The sequence below is a fragment of the Heterodontus francisci genome, chromosome 8 (assembly GCF_036365525.1).
Source record: "Heterodontus francisci isolate sHetFra1 chromosome 8, sHetFra1.hap1, whole genome shotgun sequence".
NCBI lineage: Eukaryota > Metazoa > Chordata > Chondrichthyes > Heterodontiformes > Heterodontidae > Heterodontus > Heterodontus francisci.
Window position 1 is genome coordinate 53,361,654 of NC_090378.1, and position 19,940 is coordinate 53,381,593.

At 44.0% G+C, this 19,940-nt stretch overlaps 1 protein-coding gene across 2 annotated transcripts in view; it reads left to right on the top strand.

The window, feature by feature from the left end:
• Nucleotides 1–19,940, top strand: part of agbl4 (AGBL carboxypeptidase 4) — a 1,307,642-nt gene that overhangs the window by 72,684 nt on the left and 1,215,018 nt on the right. For both annotated transcript variants that reach the window (XM_068036420.1, XM_068036421.1), the window contains exon 3: nucleotides 3,881–4,005. In XM_068036420.1, coding sequence (XP_067892521.1) covers nucleotides 3,881–4,005 — 125 coding nt within the window. The remainder of the gene's footprint in view (nucleotides 1–3,880; nucleotides 4,006–19,940) is intronic.

A 19,940-nucleotide genomic window follows, 5' to 3' on the forward strand; every position in this document is an offset into this window, starting at 1 on the left:
CAGCAACTTGCCAAGGCTCTTTTGACTGCACCTTCCAAGCCCGCAACCTCTACCACCTAGAAAAACAAGGGCAGCAGACGCATGGGAACACCACCTGTAAGTTCCCCTCCAAGTCACACACCATTCTGACTTGGAACTATATTGCTATTCCTTCACTGTCATTGGGTCAAAACAGGAATATAGGAACAGGAGTAGGCCATACAGTCCGTCGAGCCTGCTCCACCATTCAATTAGATTATGACTGATCGTCTACCTCAATGCCACTTTCCTGCGCTATCCCCATATCCCTTGATGTCATTAGTTTCCAGATATCTATCGATTTCTGTCTTGAACATGCTCATTGATTTAGCTTCCATGGCCCTCTGGGTAGAGAATTCCAAAGATTCAGCACCCTCTGAGTGCAGAAATTCCTTCTCATCTCAGTCTTAAATGGCCTACCCCTTATTCAGAGACTATGTTCCCTTGTTCTAGACTCACCAGCCAGGGGAAACATCTTGCCTACATCCACCCCGTCATGCCCTGTAAGAATTTTATGTTTTAATGAGATCACCTCTCATTTTTCGAAACTCGAGAGAATGCAGGCCCAGTTTCCTCAATATCTCCTCAAGACAATTCTGCTATCCCAGGGGTTAGTCTGGTGAACCTCCGTTGCACTCCATCAATGGCAAGTATATCCTTCCTCAGGTGAGACCAAAACTGTATCTAGTACTTCAGGTGCGGTCTCACCAAGGCTGTATACAATTGCAGCAAAACATTTTTACTCCTGTACTCAAACCCCCCTTACAATGAAGGCCAGCATTCCATTTGGCTTCCTAATTGCTTGCTACACCTGCATGCTAGCTTTTAGTGACTCGTGAACAAGGACACCCTGGTCCCTTTGGACATAAACACTTCCCAACCTCTTACCCATTTAAGAAATACTCTGCATTTCTGTTTTTTTTCCCACCAAAGTGGATACCTTCACACTTATTCACATTATATTCCATCTGCCTTGTTCTTGCCCATTCACTTAGCCTGTCCAAGTCCCCTTGAAGCCTCCTTGCATCCTCTTCACAATTTACATTCTCACCTAGTTTAGTCTCATCAGCAAATTTGGAAATATGACATTTGGTCCTCACATTCAAATCCTGTATATAGATTGTGAACAGCTGTGGCCCCAGCACTGATCCTTACGGCACCCCACAAGTAACAGCCTTCCATCCTGAGAATGACCCGTTTATTCCTACTCGCTGTTTTCTGTCTGTTAAACAATTCTTGATCCATACCATATATTGCCCCCAATCCCATGTGCTCTACTTTTGTTTGCTAACCTCCTGTGTGGGACCTTATCAAAAGCCTTCTGAAAATCCAAATACACCACATCCACTGGTTCTCCTTTATCTATGCTACAAGTAACATCCTCAAAAAACTGCAACAGTTTGTCAAACTTGATTTCCCTTTCATAAATCCATGTTAACACTGCCCAATCATATCATTATTTTATAAGTGTGTAGATATCACATCCTTTATAATGGATTCTAACACTTTCCCTACTACTGATGTCAAATTAACAGGTCTGTGGTTCCCTGTTTTCTCTCTCCCTCCTTTCTTAAATAGTGAGGTTATATTTGCTACTTTCCAGTTTGAAGGAACCTTTCCAGAATCTACAGAATTTTGAAAGAAAACCACCAATGCATTATCTTTATAGCCACCACTTTCAACTGTCTGGGATGTAGCTCATCTGGTCCAGGGGATTTATCATGCTTCATTCCAGTTAATTTTTCGAATACTACTTCTTTATTAATACTAATTTCTCTCAGTTCCTCATTTTCACAAGTCCCTTGGTTCCCTATTATTTCTGGGAGATTTTCTATATCTTCCTCTGTGAAGACAGACACAAAGTAATTGTTTAGTTTCTCTGCCGTTTCTCTATTCTCCATTATCAATTCTCCTGTCTTAACCTGTAATGGACCCACATTTGTCCTTGCTAATCTTTTCCTTTTCACATACCTAAAGAAGCTTTTACAGTCTGCCTTTATGTTTCTCGCTAGCCTTGCATTCATATTCTCTTTCCCCTTTATTAGTTTCTTCGTCATCCTTTGCTGGATTCTAAATTGCTCCCAATCCTCAGGCTTACCACTTTTTTTGGCAACCTTATAAGCCACTTCCTTTGATCTAATGCAATCTTTAACTTCTTTTGTTAGTCACACTTGATTCATCTTTCCTGTTGGGTTTTTGTGTCTTAGAGGAATGTATATTTGTTGCAGGCCATGTAATACTTCTTTAATAAGTACTAGCCATTGCCTGTCTACCGTCAAATCTTTTAATGTATTTTCCCAATCCACCATAACCAATTTGCCCCTCATACCTTCATAGTTTCCTTTGCTTAGATTTTAGACCCTAGTTTCAGAATGAACTATATCACTTTCAAAGTTAGAATTTTACACTACTCATATTATGGTCACTATTTCCAAAAGGCTCCCTTTACAGCAAGGTTATTAATTAGCCCTTTCTCATTACATAATACTAAATCTAAAATAGCCCGATGCCTAGTTTGTTCTTCAATGTACTGCTCCAGAAACCCATCTTGTACACACTCCTGGAATTTATCCTCCACAGCATTAGTGCTGATTAGGTTTGCCCATTATTACTGCATTAACCATTTTACATGCACCTCTAATTTCCTGATTTATACTGTGCCCAACATTATCATTACTGTTTGGTGGCCTATAAGCAACTCCCACCAATGTTTGTTACCCCTTGCTGTTTCTTAGCTCCACCCAAATTGATTCTACATCTTGATCCTTTGATCTAAGATCCTCTTTCACTAATATACTGATCCCATCCCTTATTCAGAGCACTACCCCACCTTTTCCTTTTTGTGGACTATGACCTCTGGCTGTTCACCCTCCCTCAGAAGAATGTCCTGCAGTCGCTCTGTGACATCCTTGACCCTGGCACCAGGGAGGCAACACACCATCCTGGAGTCACGTCTGCGGCCGCGGAAACATCTGTCTGATCCCCTAACTAATGAATCTTCTATCACTATTCCTCTTCCATTCTTTTTCCTCCCCTCCTGTGCAACCATAGACTTGGCTGTGGCTGCACTCCGAGGAACCATCGCTCTCCCCAGTATCCAAAATGGAAAACTGGTTAGTCAGCGAGCTCATTCCAGGGGACACCTGCACTACCTGCCTGGTTCTCTTAGACTGCCTGGTGGTCACCCATTCCCTCTTTGCTTGCTAGCTCCTAACTTGTGGTGTGACCACCTCCCTAAACATGCTATCCACATAGTTCTCTGCTTTCTGGATGCACCATACTCCGAAACCTGGAGCTCAAGCTTTTGCAACTGGTGCCACTTCCTGCAGATGTGTCTGTCTAGGACACGTGGTGCGTCCATGAATTGCCACAGGGTGCCCATTCCACTCTGCCAAGCTGCCCTGCCATACCGTAACTTTTTATAAACTATTATAAGCAGAATACTTACCAGTTACTCATGAATCAACTTCTTCCCCTGTACCTGCAGCTACAGAAACCAGATTAAACTAGCTACCTAATTAACTAATGTTGGAACTGCCTCCCTAACAGCACTGTGGGAGTACCTATTCCAAATGGACTGCAGTGGTTCAAGAAGCTGGTTCATTATCACTTTCTCAAGGTCAATAAGGGATGGGCAATAAATGCTGGCCTTGCCAGAGATGCCCACATCCCATGAACGAATGGAAAAAAAAGCTTTTGGCAATCTGCCCTAATTTCTCCTTATGTGGCTTAGTGTCAGACTTTCTTTGATTAATGCTCCTTTAATGTGTCTTGGTATGTTTTAATATGTTAAAGACATTATAAACAAATGCAAGTTAATGTTGTATAAAAAAGTCAGATCAAAATTTTTTTTTTTTTACAGGAAATTTAGGTCGTGTGGACTACATTTCAGAATTTGAATATGATCTGTTTATCAGACCAGACACTTGCAATCCTCGTTTCAGAGTTTGGTTTTACTTTACTGTAGAAAATATGAAGGAATATCAGGTAAGTGCTTCATTGTTCAGTCCTGCAGATTCAACATGACTGAATTGTTCTTCGTTCAAATCATTCAATCAAAGCTTCCACTGTATGCCTGTTTCGGAATATCAACCTTTTTAACTAAAAATTGGAATTATTAGAATCTTCATGAATACATTTTCCATCAGAGCTTTTGGGAGGACAATGAACAATTAATTTATATTTGGGGATATTTTCAAATTTCTCACTTTTCGAGCACAGTGACAAGTCAACATTTTTGTCCTTTCTATTTGGATCTTAGTAATGTTATGAATCATTAACTTCCATTCTGTTAATTAATTACTCATTGTATAAATGACATCCCATATAAAGTATGAAATCTGATTTGTCACTGATTTAATAATCAACCATTGACTGTATCACCAATGACTAGTGTAGAGGGTTCTGTGTAATACTACATTTAGTAGAAGATTCAACCACATAATGCAATTAATTTAAAGCAGTGGGCTAGTTATACAATGGTTCAATAATTCTAGTATTTTTCTTCATTAGAAAGCAGGATATTCTTTATATTCTTGTACATAATTGTGCATGGATATGATGGTTGTGTACAGTTTTTCAGTTGTGATGGTGACAGTTTGATGTAGCGATATATGGCCTAAAACTTAGGGTTGGATTTCTATTGCTTAACTTTATTTCAGCATTGTATTACTGCTCTTTTAGCTCTCATTAGAACATTTTAATGGAGAGCACATTTCAAAAGAATCTGAATTGTTGCTGTAAAGATATGGTATTACATTGTTCCTGGGGCCATATGCATTGTGTGAGAAACCATCCATATGTTTAATGGAGTGCTTTTGAAACTTGTACGGAATCCCTGTAACCATTATGCAAACAAAATGGAGTTAATTCCACATAATTCAATCAAGTCTTAAACACTGGTTTAAATCTCTATTATTAAGTATGTATTTTTATAATTTATACATTGGATAATCTGCACATAGGATCAATTGCAAAAATGTTCCAAAAAATATTCCGAGACTGGAATACCATTCATGTCTGTAAGTCATCACTGACTATATTATTTGTTGCTTTGTAGAATATGTATGTCCATTCATTTCTTGTTTTTATATGGTTGGCTGTATTCACATTATGACAGTATTAATAATCAAAAATAATAGACTCTAGCATCGCTCATGAAGTGTTGGATGATATTTCACTTTCTATTCTATGTTGCACACTGTATTATTGTCAGTACCACTGACTTGTTCTGACTGAATAGGTCAAATACAGTTTTATTGTGGTATTGTGGGGCTTTTTACAGGTATTTTCAGGATCAAATTCTGTAATGCCTATTTATACGGGAAAACTATAAACAAGTAGCGCTTATGATTTTACGTTCCTTTATAGATGTAGTCAATTTTATCTCTCATTTCTGATGCTCAGCAAATGGGTTGGAGATGGATATTGGCTGTGTAGCAGCTATTTCAGGCGCTAACTGGCCTGCTAAGCTCCCAATAAGGTGGCAAGCAGTGTATGCACATTTCTGGATGGAAGTGTGCTGCTGCCATGCTGGATAATGTAAATGCCCTGGGGGCATGAGTGCACATCTGAATGTTTAAAGTGAAGAATAATTTCTGCAACTTATTGTTCTGCAAGTCTTGCAATTTTTGATTTTCAGATGCCACTGCATCTGCAGAACTCAAATAGTATATCTTGGTGCTAAGCGGCAGGGAGGCCCCCTTATCAGTGTTATTTAAAGTGCTTACACATTAGTTGCAGGTTCATCCTTTCAGGCTGCTGTTTGACATTGGACATTTTCGGTGTGTCTCATCACTCTGGAAAGTTAATTTTATCTGCACAGAGAAAGATTTTGTGAGCCTTCCACTAGTGTTATTTATCTCAAATAGTTTGGCTGCAGTCTTGCGTAGTCTCATAGTGCTGCCTTTAGGCTGGAGGATGAGAGGAAACAGCAACCAAGACCACAAAACTGCAGAAGAGGGAAGAGGAGGAGGGTATTGAACAGTAGGCAATATCCACAGAGGGCATTTAGGTGGTACTTAGAACAAACAAAGAACAAAGATAATTACAGCACAGGAACAGGCCCTTCGGCCCTCCAAGCCTGCGCCGATCCAGATCCTCTCTCTAAACATGTCGCCTATTTTCTAAGGTTCTGTATCTCTTTTCTTCCTGCCCATTCATGTATCTGTCTAGATACATCTTAAAAGACTCCATCGTGCCCGCATCTACCACCTCCGCTGGCAATGCGTTCCAGGTGCCCACCACCCTCTGCGTAAAGAACTTTCCACGCATATCCCCCCTAAACTTTTCCCCTTTCACTTTGAACTCGTGTCCTCTAGTAATTGAAACCCCCACTCTGGGAAAAAGCCTCTTGCTATCCACCCTGTCTATACCTCTCATGATTTTGTACACCTCAATCAGGTCCCCCCTCAACCTCCGTCTTTCTAATGAAAATAATCCTAATCTGCTCAACCTCTCTTCATAGCTAGCGCCCTCCATACCAGGCAACATCCTGGTGAACCTCCTCTGCACCCTCTCCAAAGCATCCACATCCTTTTGATAATGTGGCGACCAGAACTGTACGCAGTATTCCAAATGTGGCCGAACCAAAGTCCAATACAACTGTAACATGACCTGCCAACTCTTGTACTCAATGCCCCATCCGATGAAGGAAAGCATGCCGTATGCCTTCTTGACCACTCTATTTACCTGCGTTGCCACCTTCAGGGAACAGTGGACCTGAACACCCAAATCTCTCTGGACATCAATTTTCCCCAGGACTTTTCCATTTACTGTATAGTTCACTCTTGAATTGGATCTTCCAAAATGCATCACCTCGCATTTGCCCTGATTGAACTCCATCTGCCATTTCTCTGCCCAACTCTCCAATCTATCTATATTCTGCTGTATTCTCTGACAGTCCCCTTCACTATCTGCTACTCCACCAATCTTAGTGTCGTCTGCAAATTTGCTAATCAGTCCACCTATACTTTCCTCCAAATCATTAATGTATATCACAAACAACAGTGGTCCCAGCACGGATCCCTGTGGAACACCACTGGTCACACGTCTCCATTTTGAGAAACTCCCTTCTACTGCTACTCTCTGTCTCCTGTTGCCCAGCCAGTTCTTTATCCATCTAGCTAGTACACCTTGGACCCCAAGCGCCTTCACTTTCTCCATCAGCCTGCCATGGGGAACCTTATCAAACGCCTTACTGAAGTCCATGTATATGACATCGACAGCCCTTCCGTCATCAATCAACTTTGTCACTTCTTCAAAGAATTCTATTAAGTTGGTAAGACATGACCTTCCCTGCACAAAACCATGTTGCCTATCACTGATGAGCCCATTTTCTTCCAAATGGGAATATATCCTATCCCTCAGTATCTTCTCCAGCAGCTTCCCTACCACTGACGTCAGGCTCACCGGTCTATAATTACCTGGATTATCCCTGCTACCCTTCTTAAACAAGGGGACAACATTAGCAATTCTCCAGTCCTCCGGGACCTCACCCGTGTTTAAGGATGCTGCAAAGATATCTGTTAAGGCCCCAGCTATTTCCTCTCTCGCTTCCCTCAGTAACCTGGGATAGATCCCATCCGGACCTGGGGACTTGTCCACCTTAATGCCCTTTAGAATACCCAACACTTCCTCCCTCCTTATGCCGACTTGACCTAGAGTAATCAAACATCTGTTCCTAACCTCAACATCCGTCATGTCCCTCTCCTCGGTGAATACCGATGCAAAGTACTCGTTTAGAATCTCACCCATTTTCTCTGAGTCCAAGCATAACATTCCTCCTTTGTCCTTTAGTGGGCCAATCCTTTCTCTAGTTACCCTCTTTCTCCTTATATATGAATAAAAGGCTTTGGGATTTTCCTTAACCCTGTTTGCTAAAGATATTTCATGACCTCTTTTAGCCCTCTTAATTCCTCGTTTCAGATTGGTCCTACATTCCCGATATTCTTTCCAAGCTTCGTCTTTCATCAGCCGCCTAGACCTTATGTATGCTTCCTTTTTCCTCTTAGCTAGTCTCACAATTTCACCTGTCATCCATGGTTCCCTAATCTTGCCATTTCTATCCCTCATTTTCACAGGAACATGTCTCTCCTGCACGCTAATCAACCTCTCTTTAAAAGCCTCCCACATATCACATGTGGATTTACCTTCAAACAGCTGCTCCCAATCTACATTTCCCAGCTCCTGCCGAATTTTGGTGTAGTTGGCCTTCCCCCAATTTAGCACTTCTTCAACATTAACTTTACTCAGGACCAATCTATGATGCACCCTCACTTTACCAAAGAGACTGTCACCAAGCTATGTCACCTGTTGCAGGCAACTTGTTTTCGTCAGGATGACTCAGCTCCAGACCTCATTACAGCCTTGGTCCAAACATGGACAAAAGAACTGAATTCCAGAGGTGAGATGAGAGTGACATCGAGGAACCTGAGTTAAATTGAAGTCAGTGGGAATTGTGGGTGGGGTGGTGCGGAGGAGTTCTGCATTGGCTATAATCATGCCTAGCACAAAGGAACATGGTTGTGGCCAATTATCTCAGACCCAGGACATTGCTCAGAAGTTCCTTAGGGCAGTGTCCTAGGCCCAACTATCTCCAGCTGCTTCATCAATGACCTTCCTTCCATCATTAGGTCTGAAGTTGGCTGATAGTTTGCTGATGATTGCACAGTGCTCAGTCTCATTCGTAACTCCTCAGAAACTGCAGTCCATGCCCACATTTGGCAAGACCTGAACAACATTCAGCCTTTGGCTGATAAATGGCAAGTAATGTTTGCAGCACACAAGGGCCAGGCAATAAGCATCTCCAACAAGGGGGAATCTAACCATCTCCTCTTGACATTCAAAGAGATTACCATCGCTGAATCCCCCACCATCAACATCCTGGGAGTTACCATTGACCAGAAACTTAACTGATCAGCCATATAAATATTGTGGCTACAGGAGCAGGTAAAGTAACTCAGCCAACAAAAACAAGAAATGCTGGATTCACTCAGCAGGTCTGGCAGCATCTGTGGAAAGAGAAGCAGAGTTAACGTTTCGGGTCACTGACCCGAAACGTTAACTCTGCTTCTCTTTCCACAGATGCTGCCAGACCTGCTGAGTAAATCCAGCATTTCTTGTTTTTGTTTCAGATTTCCAGCATCCGCAGTATTTTGCTTTTATTAAAGTAACTCATCTCCTGACTCCCCAAAGTCTGTCCAGCATCTACAAGGCACAAGTCAGGAGTGCATTGTAATACTTCCCACTTGCCTGGATGAGTATAGCTCCAACAACACTCAAGAAGCTTAACACCATCCAGGACAAAACAGCCTGCTTGATTGGCACCCCATCCACCACCTTAAACATTCACTTCTCCACCACTGGTGCACAGTTGCAGCAGTGTATATCACCTGCAAGATGCACTGGAGCAAGTCGCCAAGGCGCCTTCGGCAGCACCTTCCAAACCCACGACCTCTATCATCGAGAAAAACAAGGGCAGCATAGGCAAGGGAATACCACCACCTGCACGTTCCTTCCAAGTCACGTCATCCTGACTTGGAACTATAGCGCCGTTTCTTCACTGATGCTGGGTCAAAATTCTGGAACTCACTTCCTAACAGCACTGTGGGTGTACCTACAGCACAAGACTGTAGCAGTTCAAGAAGGCACCACCGCCTTCTCAAAAGCAATTAGAGATGGGCAATAAATGCTGGCCTTGCCAGTGATGCCCACATCTCATGAACAAATAAAAGAAATTATGGCTGTCAAGGTCACTGTGGTTGTCAACTTTAATGCCACTGGCTCTTTTGGGGCTACAACAGATGACATCAGCCAATTCTCAAGCTTTGCAGAGAGTTATGCAGCACAGAAACAGGCCATAAAGGCGGGGCTAAAGTGTGGCGAGCCGAAGAGATTTAGCAGTTGGCAGGAAAAAAGACAGAAGTGCAAGGGGAGAGCAACTGCGAAACAGCCCTGTCAACCAATTTTATCTGCAGCACCTGTGGAAAAGTCTGTCACTCTAGTATTGGCCTTTATAGCCACTCGAGGCGCTGCTCCACAAACTACTGACCACCTCCACTCGCTTACCCATTGTCTCCCGAGACCAGGAGGCCGAAAAAGAAGAATATGGTCAATATCCCCGAAAATCCCCCCACCCAACCACCCCCCCACACTTCTACCACTTGTCTGGCTTCATTCCCTAGGATTAGTCCCAGTACCGCCCCTTCTGTTGTAGGACTTTTTATGTGCTGGCTCAAAAAGCTCTGCTGCATGCATTTTAAGAATTCCGCCGCCTCTAAGCCTTTTGCACTAAGACTATCCCAGTTAATATTGAAGTTGAAATCCTCTGCTATTATTACCCTATTGATTTTACACTTCTCTGAGATTTGCCTACATGTCTGCTCCTCTATCTCTCCCTGACTGATTGGAGGCCTGTAGTACACTCCCAGCCAAGTAATTGCCCCCTTTTTGTTTTTAAGTTCCATCCATATGGCCTCACTAGAGGAACCTTCTAAGATATCATCCCTCCCTACTGCAGTAATTGACTCCTTGATCAACAGTGCAATTGCACCTCCTCTTTTACTCCCCCCCCTTGTCTCGCCTGAAGATTCTATACCCTGGAATATTGTGCTGCCAGTCCTGCCCCTCCCTTAACCATGTCTCTGAAAGCAATAATATCATAATCCCATGTACTAATCAACGCTCTCAATTCATCTGCCTTACTAGTAAGACTCCTTGCATTAAAATAGATGCAATCCAGCCTTGCATTTTTCACTTGTGCCTTAACAAGTCTATATGTGGTCTAAAATAAAAGCGAAATACTGCGGATGCTGGAAATCTGAAATAAAAACAAGAAATGCTGGAAATACTCCGCGGGTCTGGCAGCATCTGTGGAGAGAGAGGCAGAGTTAATGTTTCAGGTCAGTGATCCTTCTTCCGTTCTGAAGAAGAGTCACTGACCTGAAACGTTAACTCTGCTTCTCTCTCCACAGATGTTGCCAGACCTGCTGAGTATTTCTAGCATTTCTTGTGTTTATTCTATATTTGCTCTGCCTTCCAGACTGACTCAGTTTCTCTTCTATATTTGACTGTGCATCACCCCCTACTGTCCTTCCACTCTGTATCCCATCCCCCTGCCAAATTAGTTTAAACCCCACCCCCCAACAGCACTAGCAAACCTCCCAGCAAGGATGTTGGTCCCGTTTCGGTTCAGGTGCAATCCGTCCAACTTGTACAGGTCCCACCTTCGCTGGAAACAGACCAAGTGATCCAGGAAACTAAAGCCCTTCCTCCTGCATCATCTCTTCAGCCACGCATTCACCTGCTCTATCCTCATATTCCTTTACTCACTGGCACATGGCACTGGGAGTGATCCAGAGATTACAACCTCCACTTTTTAATCTGCTACCTAGCTCCCTAAATTCTTGTTCCAGGACCTCATCCCTCTATCTGTCGTTGGTACCAATGTGTACCACGATCTCTGACTGTTCACCTTCCCCCTTCAGAATGCCCTGCAGCCGCTCCTTGACATCCTTGACCTGAGCACCAGGGAGGCAACGTACCATCCTGGAGTCACGTTTGCGGCCACAGAAACGTCTATCTGTACACCTTATGATAGAAACCCCTATCACTATAGCTCTTCCACTCCTTTTCCTCCCTTCCTGTGCAGCTGAGCCACCCGTGGTGCCATAGGCAAGGCTCTTGCTGCGTTCCCCTGAGCAGCTATCTCCCTCAACAGTATCCAAAGTGGAAAATCTGTTTGATAGGGAGATGGACCCAGGGGACTTCTGCACTACCTGCCTGGTTGTTCTACTCTGCCTGGCAGTCACCCATTCCCTTTCTGCCTGAGCAGTCTTTACCTGCGGTGTGACCACCTCCCTGTACGTGCTATCCATGATGATCTCAGTGTCTCCAGCCGCCACTCCAGATCCGAAACGCGGATTTCGAATAGCCGCAGCTGGAGACACTTCCTGCACATGTGTTCGCCCTGGACACTGGAAGTGTCCCTAACTTCCCACATTGCACAGGAGGAACATTCCACTCTGCCGAGCTGCCCTGCCATGACTAACCCTTAATTTATCCCCTTAAATTACCCAAACATTAGGTTATTTACACTAGGGACCTTGATTCCCTAAAAAAAAAAAACTACCTACTATATTAAAAAAAAAAGCTGTAGACCTTTCTCTTTTTACTTTTAGTTACTTACCAAGCTATTTAGAATTATTCCCTAACAGCAGTTACTCACCAACTAATCACCTTGCAGCTTTCCTGTGACGTCACTGCTCACTTTGTTTTTAAACTCCGGCACGCCTGGACTGCTCTCTGCTGCTCTCCCAGTGGGTAAGTGACTGGGCCTCGATCCTCAGGCTCAGTTTATCCGCTCAGCTCTTGGCATTCTCCCTCAGGTCCGCTCCGCTCCCGGAAGGTAAGTGACTAGGCCTCGGCCCTTGGGCTCAATTTATCGTCTCAGCTCTCTGCGTTCTCCCCTGAGGTCTGCTCCTCTCCACTCTGCTCCCGGAAGGTATATAGATATACCAGAGGCATCACTGAAGCTCTGTATACCAGACGGAATACCAACATCTCCTTTCTTATTTGAAAGAGCAAAGCAGGATGAGAGACATTACTAGGTTTTGCATACATGGCAGGCTTCTGCAGGTGCAAGGTGCCATAGTCTGCTCACATTGCCTTACGTACTAGCTATTATCAGCCTGGCACCTTTATAAACAAAATGGATTCCACTTCCTCAATGTACAGCTGGTTTGCTACCGCATGCATAATGCAGGTCTATGCATGCTATCCTGGCATCAGTCATGACTCCTTTATTCAGCGCCAGTCATCTGTGCTACGTTTATTCCAACCAGGCTGCAAGTTACAGGCTGGCTATTGAGTGACCAGGGCTAGCCACTCATGAATATTTCCAAATCAATATTGGGAAAACTATGGACATTTTCTTTGGTTCCTACCATTAACTCTGTGCCATAGCCACTGACTCCAACCCTTTCCCCGAACCAGACCTTTTGCAACCTTGGTGCTGCATTTAACCCTAAGTTGAGCTTCTGGTCATCTATCTGCTCCAACATCAAGACCACCTATTGTCACCTCCATATCATCCCCTGACTCCCATGACTCAGCTTATCTACTGTTGAAACCCTCATCCATGCCTTTGTTACCTTTAAACTTGACTATCAGTGCTTTCCTAGCTGGCATTCCATCTTCCACCTTTCATAAACTTGCATTCATCGAAAACTCTGCTGCCCATATCCTGACTCGCCCCAGTGACCGGTACACACACCACCCCTGTGCTCACTGATCTACAATGGCTTCTCGTCCAGCAATGCCTCAATTAAATCATTTTCATTCATGTTTTCAAAAGGAGTTCCCTACCTAAACACAAAAAATGCTGGACATACTCAACAGGTCTGGCAGCATCTGTGTAGAGAGAAACAGAGTTCACATTTCCGGTCTGTGACCTTTCATCAGAACACCAGATGAAAGGTCATAGACCTGAAACATTAACTCTGCTTCTCTCTTCACAGATGCTGCCAGACTTGCTGAATATTTCCAGCATTTTCTGTTTTTATTTCAGATTTCCAGCATCTGCAGTATTTTGCTTTTATTTCCTACCTAAATCTCTGTCTCTCCTCCTCCTTTAAGATGCTGCTACCTCTTGATCAATCTTTTGACCACCTGTCCTAATATCTCTTTGTGGTTTGGTGTCAAGTATTGTTTGGTAATGCTGCTGTGAAGCTCTGTGGGACATTTTACTATGTTTAAGGCAATATATAAATGCAAGTTTTTGATATTGCTCACGATCTTATAAAGGAGGAGTGCTCTTTCAGGGCCCAAATACGCAGCTTGGGGTGCTGCCACTCTGGCTCCCAACTCCACAGAATGGAGCCCTCTCCATGAATCTTCCTTCGGCCCAGAAGTTCACAGGATCAACCTGATATTGTGGCTTGAAGCCAGCTTGCTTCCTTCAAGTGCTCCATCTCTGGCCACAATGCTCTGGCCACAAAATATCAGCTCAATGCCAATGCAGCCTGGTACCCCCAAATGAACTGGACCTCCTGATGGGACTACTGACTGTTCAGCCACATGGATTCCGCTCTGCGGGAAAATCCACCCTTGTATGTTGAGCATACAGCAGAGAGGAGCAGGAGAGACAGAGAAAGGGATACAGTCTGACACAAACACAATTTTTGATAAATTTTAAAATGCCAATGCTCTATATCTGTTCGTCTAATGGTTAGAATGTGGAACTTGCTACCACAGGAAGTGGTTAAGGCAAATAAATTGAATGCTTTCAAAAGAAAAATAAAGAGTATATGAGAGAAAAGGAAATGGGAAGATATGCTGACAGGCTGAAATGAGATAGTTGAAATGGGAGCAGACTTGTGTGGAGTATAAGCACCAGTTGGGCTGAATGGCCTGTTTCTGAGCTGCATAATCTATGCAATTCTCTAATACTGAAGGAAGTTCCAAATGACTGCTGTAACAGTTGGCTTTAGAACCGGCAAGCACTCAACTCCCTGATATGATTTTAAAATTGGACCTCAGATTGCTGGTAAGTGGAGCATATGCCAAATGTTAGAACAGCTGTTACAGTAACCTCCCAGAAATATCCCTCACTATTAAGCAGGTTGAAAGAATCAGAACATTAGCATTTAAAAAATATTGCTCATTAAAGTGAAAGTTTCATGCTATAAGGCTCCTCGTATTAAACTAGTGTGTCCTTTGACTTAGCATGATCAATGCCACAGCTGCTGTGTATGATTTAGCGAGAGTGCATTTTTGTCCATAAAACTTCAGGTGTCTAATACAGATTTTAATGTCACACCTGCACATGGTTGGCTCAAATTTTGAATTTATAAAAACACAACAAATCACTCTTCTTTCAACAGAACAGCAAAATTCTATACTCCAGTACATTTTTGTTAGTCATTTTATTTCTTGGCAATAGTGCTATCATACAAAAAGCATTTTGGATCATTTTAGAAATTGAGTTATTTATATGCCTGGTCACTCAAAGTAGTTACGAAACAAACCTGTATTTGCAAGGGGGAGAAAGCCAAAGCTGTAATCGTCATTTATCAGTCTCTGCAGTATGCTAGATTGATCATAGAATTTGGGCCCTGTAACACCGGTAGTTTCAGTGCTACGGGTGCCTGGTTAGGAGAAAAATGGCATCTGCACCACTCCCTCCCACATCTGGTGTGGCTTGTGCTGAGTGCTATGTTAAGGGCATTGTAAGATTTAAAACCTTTCTTATAATTTGCTCTTGGACCAGACAATAAGAATTCAGACAAGGAGACATCTAATGTATTGATATCAGGATGATTTATTAAGGCTAAAAGCAATAGTTAACAAATCCAAGGCAGTTGATATCCTAGTCATTTACTCTCCAATGGCTCTGGTATCCCAGATGGCTCGTGACTCCTCTTCTCTTGGCTCTCCTCTTGTCATCTTCAAATCTGTGCACCGAACCTCTCCAGGTCTGTTCTTTTACTCTTGTAAGCCAGTGGCTCCTCTTGTGCACTGATTGGTTGGTTAGTTGGTTGGTTCATACATATCACTGTTTCGATTGGTTCTACCATTTTGTTTGTCAGTACTTTCGTTTTTACATTAATCATGATCACATACGCAAAACAATGTGTACAAACAGTCCATTATAACCTTGAGGTCCATTAGATCATACACTTTTGGAGAGACTCATCCTGCTTTTCTGTTATATTTTGATCATAACTTGTTGACAGGTGACTGTGGCCCTGAATTGTTTTTGCCTGTGGAAGGTTCCAGGCTGGAACAGGCAACATATCAAACATCCAACAGTTTGCTGTCCATTGCTGCATCCTGGAGGTTAAAAAGGCTTTGTATGCTACGTTGTCTTCTCTCTCAACAGAGAATAGCAGGAGGAGTGCACACATGGCTTTGCCAGGATAACGGGCTTCCCCATGGTGCAGAATGCCATTGACTGCACACATATGGCTTTGCAGGCGCTGCATTTCAATGGTGAGATGCACCAAGACTGCAAAGGCTAGCACTCACTTCATGAGCAGTTGGTGTGCACTCCTCTTCTCAGCAATTTTTCAGCTAATACGTTGAACCAAAGGGTGACTGCTTAGTTATTCGGGTTATCTGTTTTACACTTGGTTGATAACTTCCTTCTGCAACCCCACCACTTGTGGCCAACACTCATTGAGAACTATATTGCCACAAGGAATGGCATCAAGTAGACCATCAGGGTGCTAAAGCAATGGTTTTGTTATCTGGACTGCTTGGGAGGTGTCCTTCAGTACTCACTGGAGTGGGTGTCTCTATTTGTGGCGGTCTGTTGCATTGTCCACAAACTGGCCATCATGAGGGCACAGGCCATGCCGCCAATGGGTTGGGTGAGCACCTTAGCAGGAAGAGGAACAGGAGGAGGAGGAGGTAGCCAGCACATCCATGTAACATATGGGCTGTCCATGAGCACATCATCAGACTCCGATTCTTTTGAATGAAACCTCAGATCCCCATTGTTCAACAGTTCCTCACCTTACCATCCCTCAGTGATGGACCATCACAGTGTCCACTTGGCCACAGTCCTGAAATAAAAGACAGCACAGAGCAATCATTCCATACTAACTTCATCCAACAACACATAGAATATTCCATACAATGTTGAACTAATCACCCTTGCACTTTCCCTTAGTGCCTGCCTTGTGGGTGCCTTTGCCTGGCCTAGTGCTCCTACACAGTGCCTGCAGCTGGTGGAAGGCTGCTGACTTTCAGTGGAGAGGACTGCAAATTATCTTGCAGGACAGGCTGGAGCAGTTCTGTGTTTTGAAGGCCCAGCTTCAGACTGCACCACCTTGGCATGCTCAGCAGCAATCTGGGCTGGTTGGCTGACAGGCAAGAGCAAGGGCACTGGCAGAGTGGCAGTGATGAAAGCACAAATGCTGCCATCCTGAAAGAGGACAGCAGGGTCACATTCTACAGAGCCAGTACCTCCCTTGGGGCGGCAACTCAGCAATCCTAGTAATCTAATGGAGCACAGATTGCTGGACAGCTGTGAGACCCTGCAAACTCCTTTGAGCACTGGTATCCGCAGCCATGATGGCAGCAGTCTGAGCCTGCATGGCGTCAAGATGGGCTTGCATGACAAGCAGAGATTTCATGACCTCAGGCTGAGCTTCCACTGCAGCACTCCGATATTGTTTGGTTTTTGCCTGTGCTGCATTGGAAGCTGAGACATTGGCATCCATATTCCATCATGGAATAAAAGGGACAGTAACAGCATGGATATGAAATTAGCTGAGTGACAGGAAACAGAGATTCGTGAAGGGTTATTTTTCAGACTGAAGGAAGGTGGGGTTCCCCAGGGGTCAGTGTTAGGACCCTTGCTTTTCTTGATGTATATTAATGACCTAGACATGGGTGTACAGGGCACAATTTTCAAAATTTGCGAATGACACAAAATTTGAAAGTATTGTGAAATGTGACCAGGATAGTGATAGACTTCAAGAAAACATAGAGGATGGTGTAATGGGCAGGCAAGTGGAAGTGAAATTTAATGCAAAAAAGTGTGAAGTGATTCATTTTGGCGGGAAGAACGAAAAGAGGCAATATAAATTAAATAAATTCAAATATGTGGAGAGGTTGGAGAAGCTGGGGTTGTTCTCCTTGAGAAGATAAGATTAAGAGGAAGAGGTGCTCAAAATCATGAGGGTTCTGGACAGAGTAAATATGGAGAAACTGTTCCCATTGGTGCAAGGATCCAGAACCAGAGGACACTGATTTAAGGTGATTGGCAAAAGAAGCAACAGCGACATGAGGAAAAACTTTTTTATGCAGTGTGTGGCTAGGATCTGGAATGCACTGCCTGAGAGTGTGGTGGAGGCAGATTCAATCGAGGCCTTCAAAAGAGAACTGGAAAATTAACTGAAGAGAAAAAATTTGCAGGACTACGGGAAAAGGCAGGGGGGCTAGGTGAGCTTCCCTTGCAGAGAGGTGGCCGCCTTCTGTTCTGCAACCATTCTATGATTTTATAATTCTATGGTTGGATCCACAATTGCCCTCATGAATTTGCCACCACTTCCACGTTGGAAAGAATGGGCTCCAGGCTCTGCATGAAATCCTGCGCCAAGTTGGAGCTGGACTCCTCCATGCTCCTTGGCAGTGACAACAGGCTCTCTGGCAGGCCAGCCAATGCACCAAGCATTTCTGTGTGCATGTCGATCAGCCTTTTTCTATAAGCTGCCCTATTGAAGCCCTCATCTGAGTTCTCTAAAGCAGAACTCATCTGCGACCTTGCCCTCCAGGCAGCTGGCACTCATGCAGTCCTTTCCTCCTGGCCTGGCTACAGCCCATTCTTGCCTGATGACTCACCACATGCAGATCCCACCTCTATGCAACCCTCTAAAATTTGTGCAGTGCCAGTATCTGAGCTGGTGGTTGAGAGTATCGAATCGAGTGATGGTCGGTTTTCTTCTTCAGTCTCTTCAGCCTCCTGCACTGCTGACTGGCCAGGTGGCAGTTCTTGGATATCTGAAAGCATAAATGCATAAGCACAGGGTGCAGGTGAGGGAAGGGTTGTTGGGGCGGAAGCAAGAGACGGATGGTCCCACCATCTGCAGCTCATACATCATTACAGATTGCGGGATGATGGTGAAGTGGAATTTGAGAATGTGCATTTGTCAGGAAAATATAGGCACCTTTGATATCTTCAGTGATGCCACTGACCACTGCCTCAGTGACAACTACTCCAATTATTCCCATTACTATCTCCTGCTTGGGGGCCAGCACGTGCAACTGTATGTGTCCCCTGCCAGCTGGCTGCTGCTGCTATCTATCATGAGCCACTTTTTCGGTAAAAGAGAGGGGAGTGTGGTGCCATACATTTGGCTGATGTACCTGCCACAGTTGAATAGCTGGCGGGCCAGATCCTTGCCCGCGGGCCATATGTTGGACAACCCTGATATAGACTGGTAGGCAAGGGAGGTGATGTGATGAATGGGCCAGTGGGTGAGGCTAGTGCTGCAGTTGGTAAGATATGACATGTAAGGGTGCATTCACTGACCTTGACCATCTTTGTAAGGTCATTAAACTACTTGTGGTGCTGAATACAGGTCCTCAGGGCTAGACTGGTGACATTGACTGCCATGGCCACCTGCTCCCTCTGCCTTCCCAGCACTTGGCTGGTGGAGAACCTGTCTCCTCCTGTCGACCTCCTGGACCAAGGTCTGTAGTGCCTCATCCAAAAGCCTTGCGGTACACTCTCTGGCCTTTTGCACTATTTTGTTGCTTCCTCCAGGTCTTCCAAGCAGCTTCAGCCCTTGCTGCAGCCAGAATGTCCCCGCCTTTAAGAGGGGCAGTCTGGCTTTATGTACTGCACACTAGCTTTAAGTAGTGCTAGCCTTGCACGCACTTGGGCCCCTTGCTGAGGTGTGCTGCCACTCAGCAGCATGCTCTACACTGGGCCATATGCTGTAATCATAATTAGCAGGGAAAACAAGGTTTGTGTGCTGCCTACATCACTTTGAACAGACAAAGGGTAGTCGCGCAACACGATCCCCGCGCCCGATTTTATTTGGGCTGTCCAATTTGGCCCTCAATATGTTTGCTTTATACTCCACTACTATCTTGGATCAGAAAAAGACCGCACACACCATATAGTGCCTGAGACAAAAATGTTGTTTATGGATGCAAATTTCCAAACTGATGCTCTTGAGTGAAGTTCTTTTTAAAATTAAAACGGTGTGGTTGTCGGGAGTTACCCACAATATGTGGACATGAACCCGATTTAAAGAGTCAGGAATATTTTGCCTGCAACTGAGTTATCTACGTTTTTTGAAGTGATAGAAAAAAAGTGACATTTTTTCTAAATTAAAGTTTTCAATGGTAACTAAGTTTTACAGAATGTTAAAATATACACAGCCATCTAGATTTTTGTATTCACATGT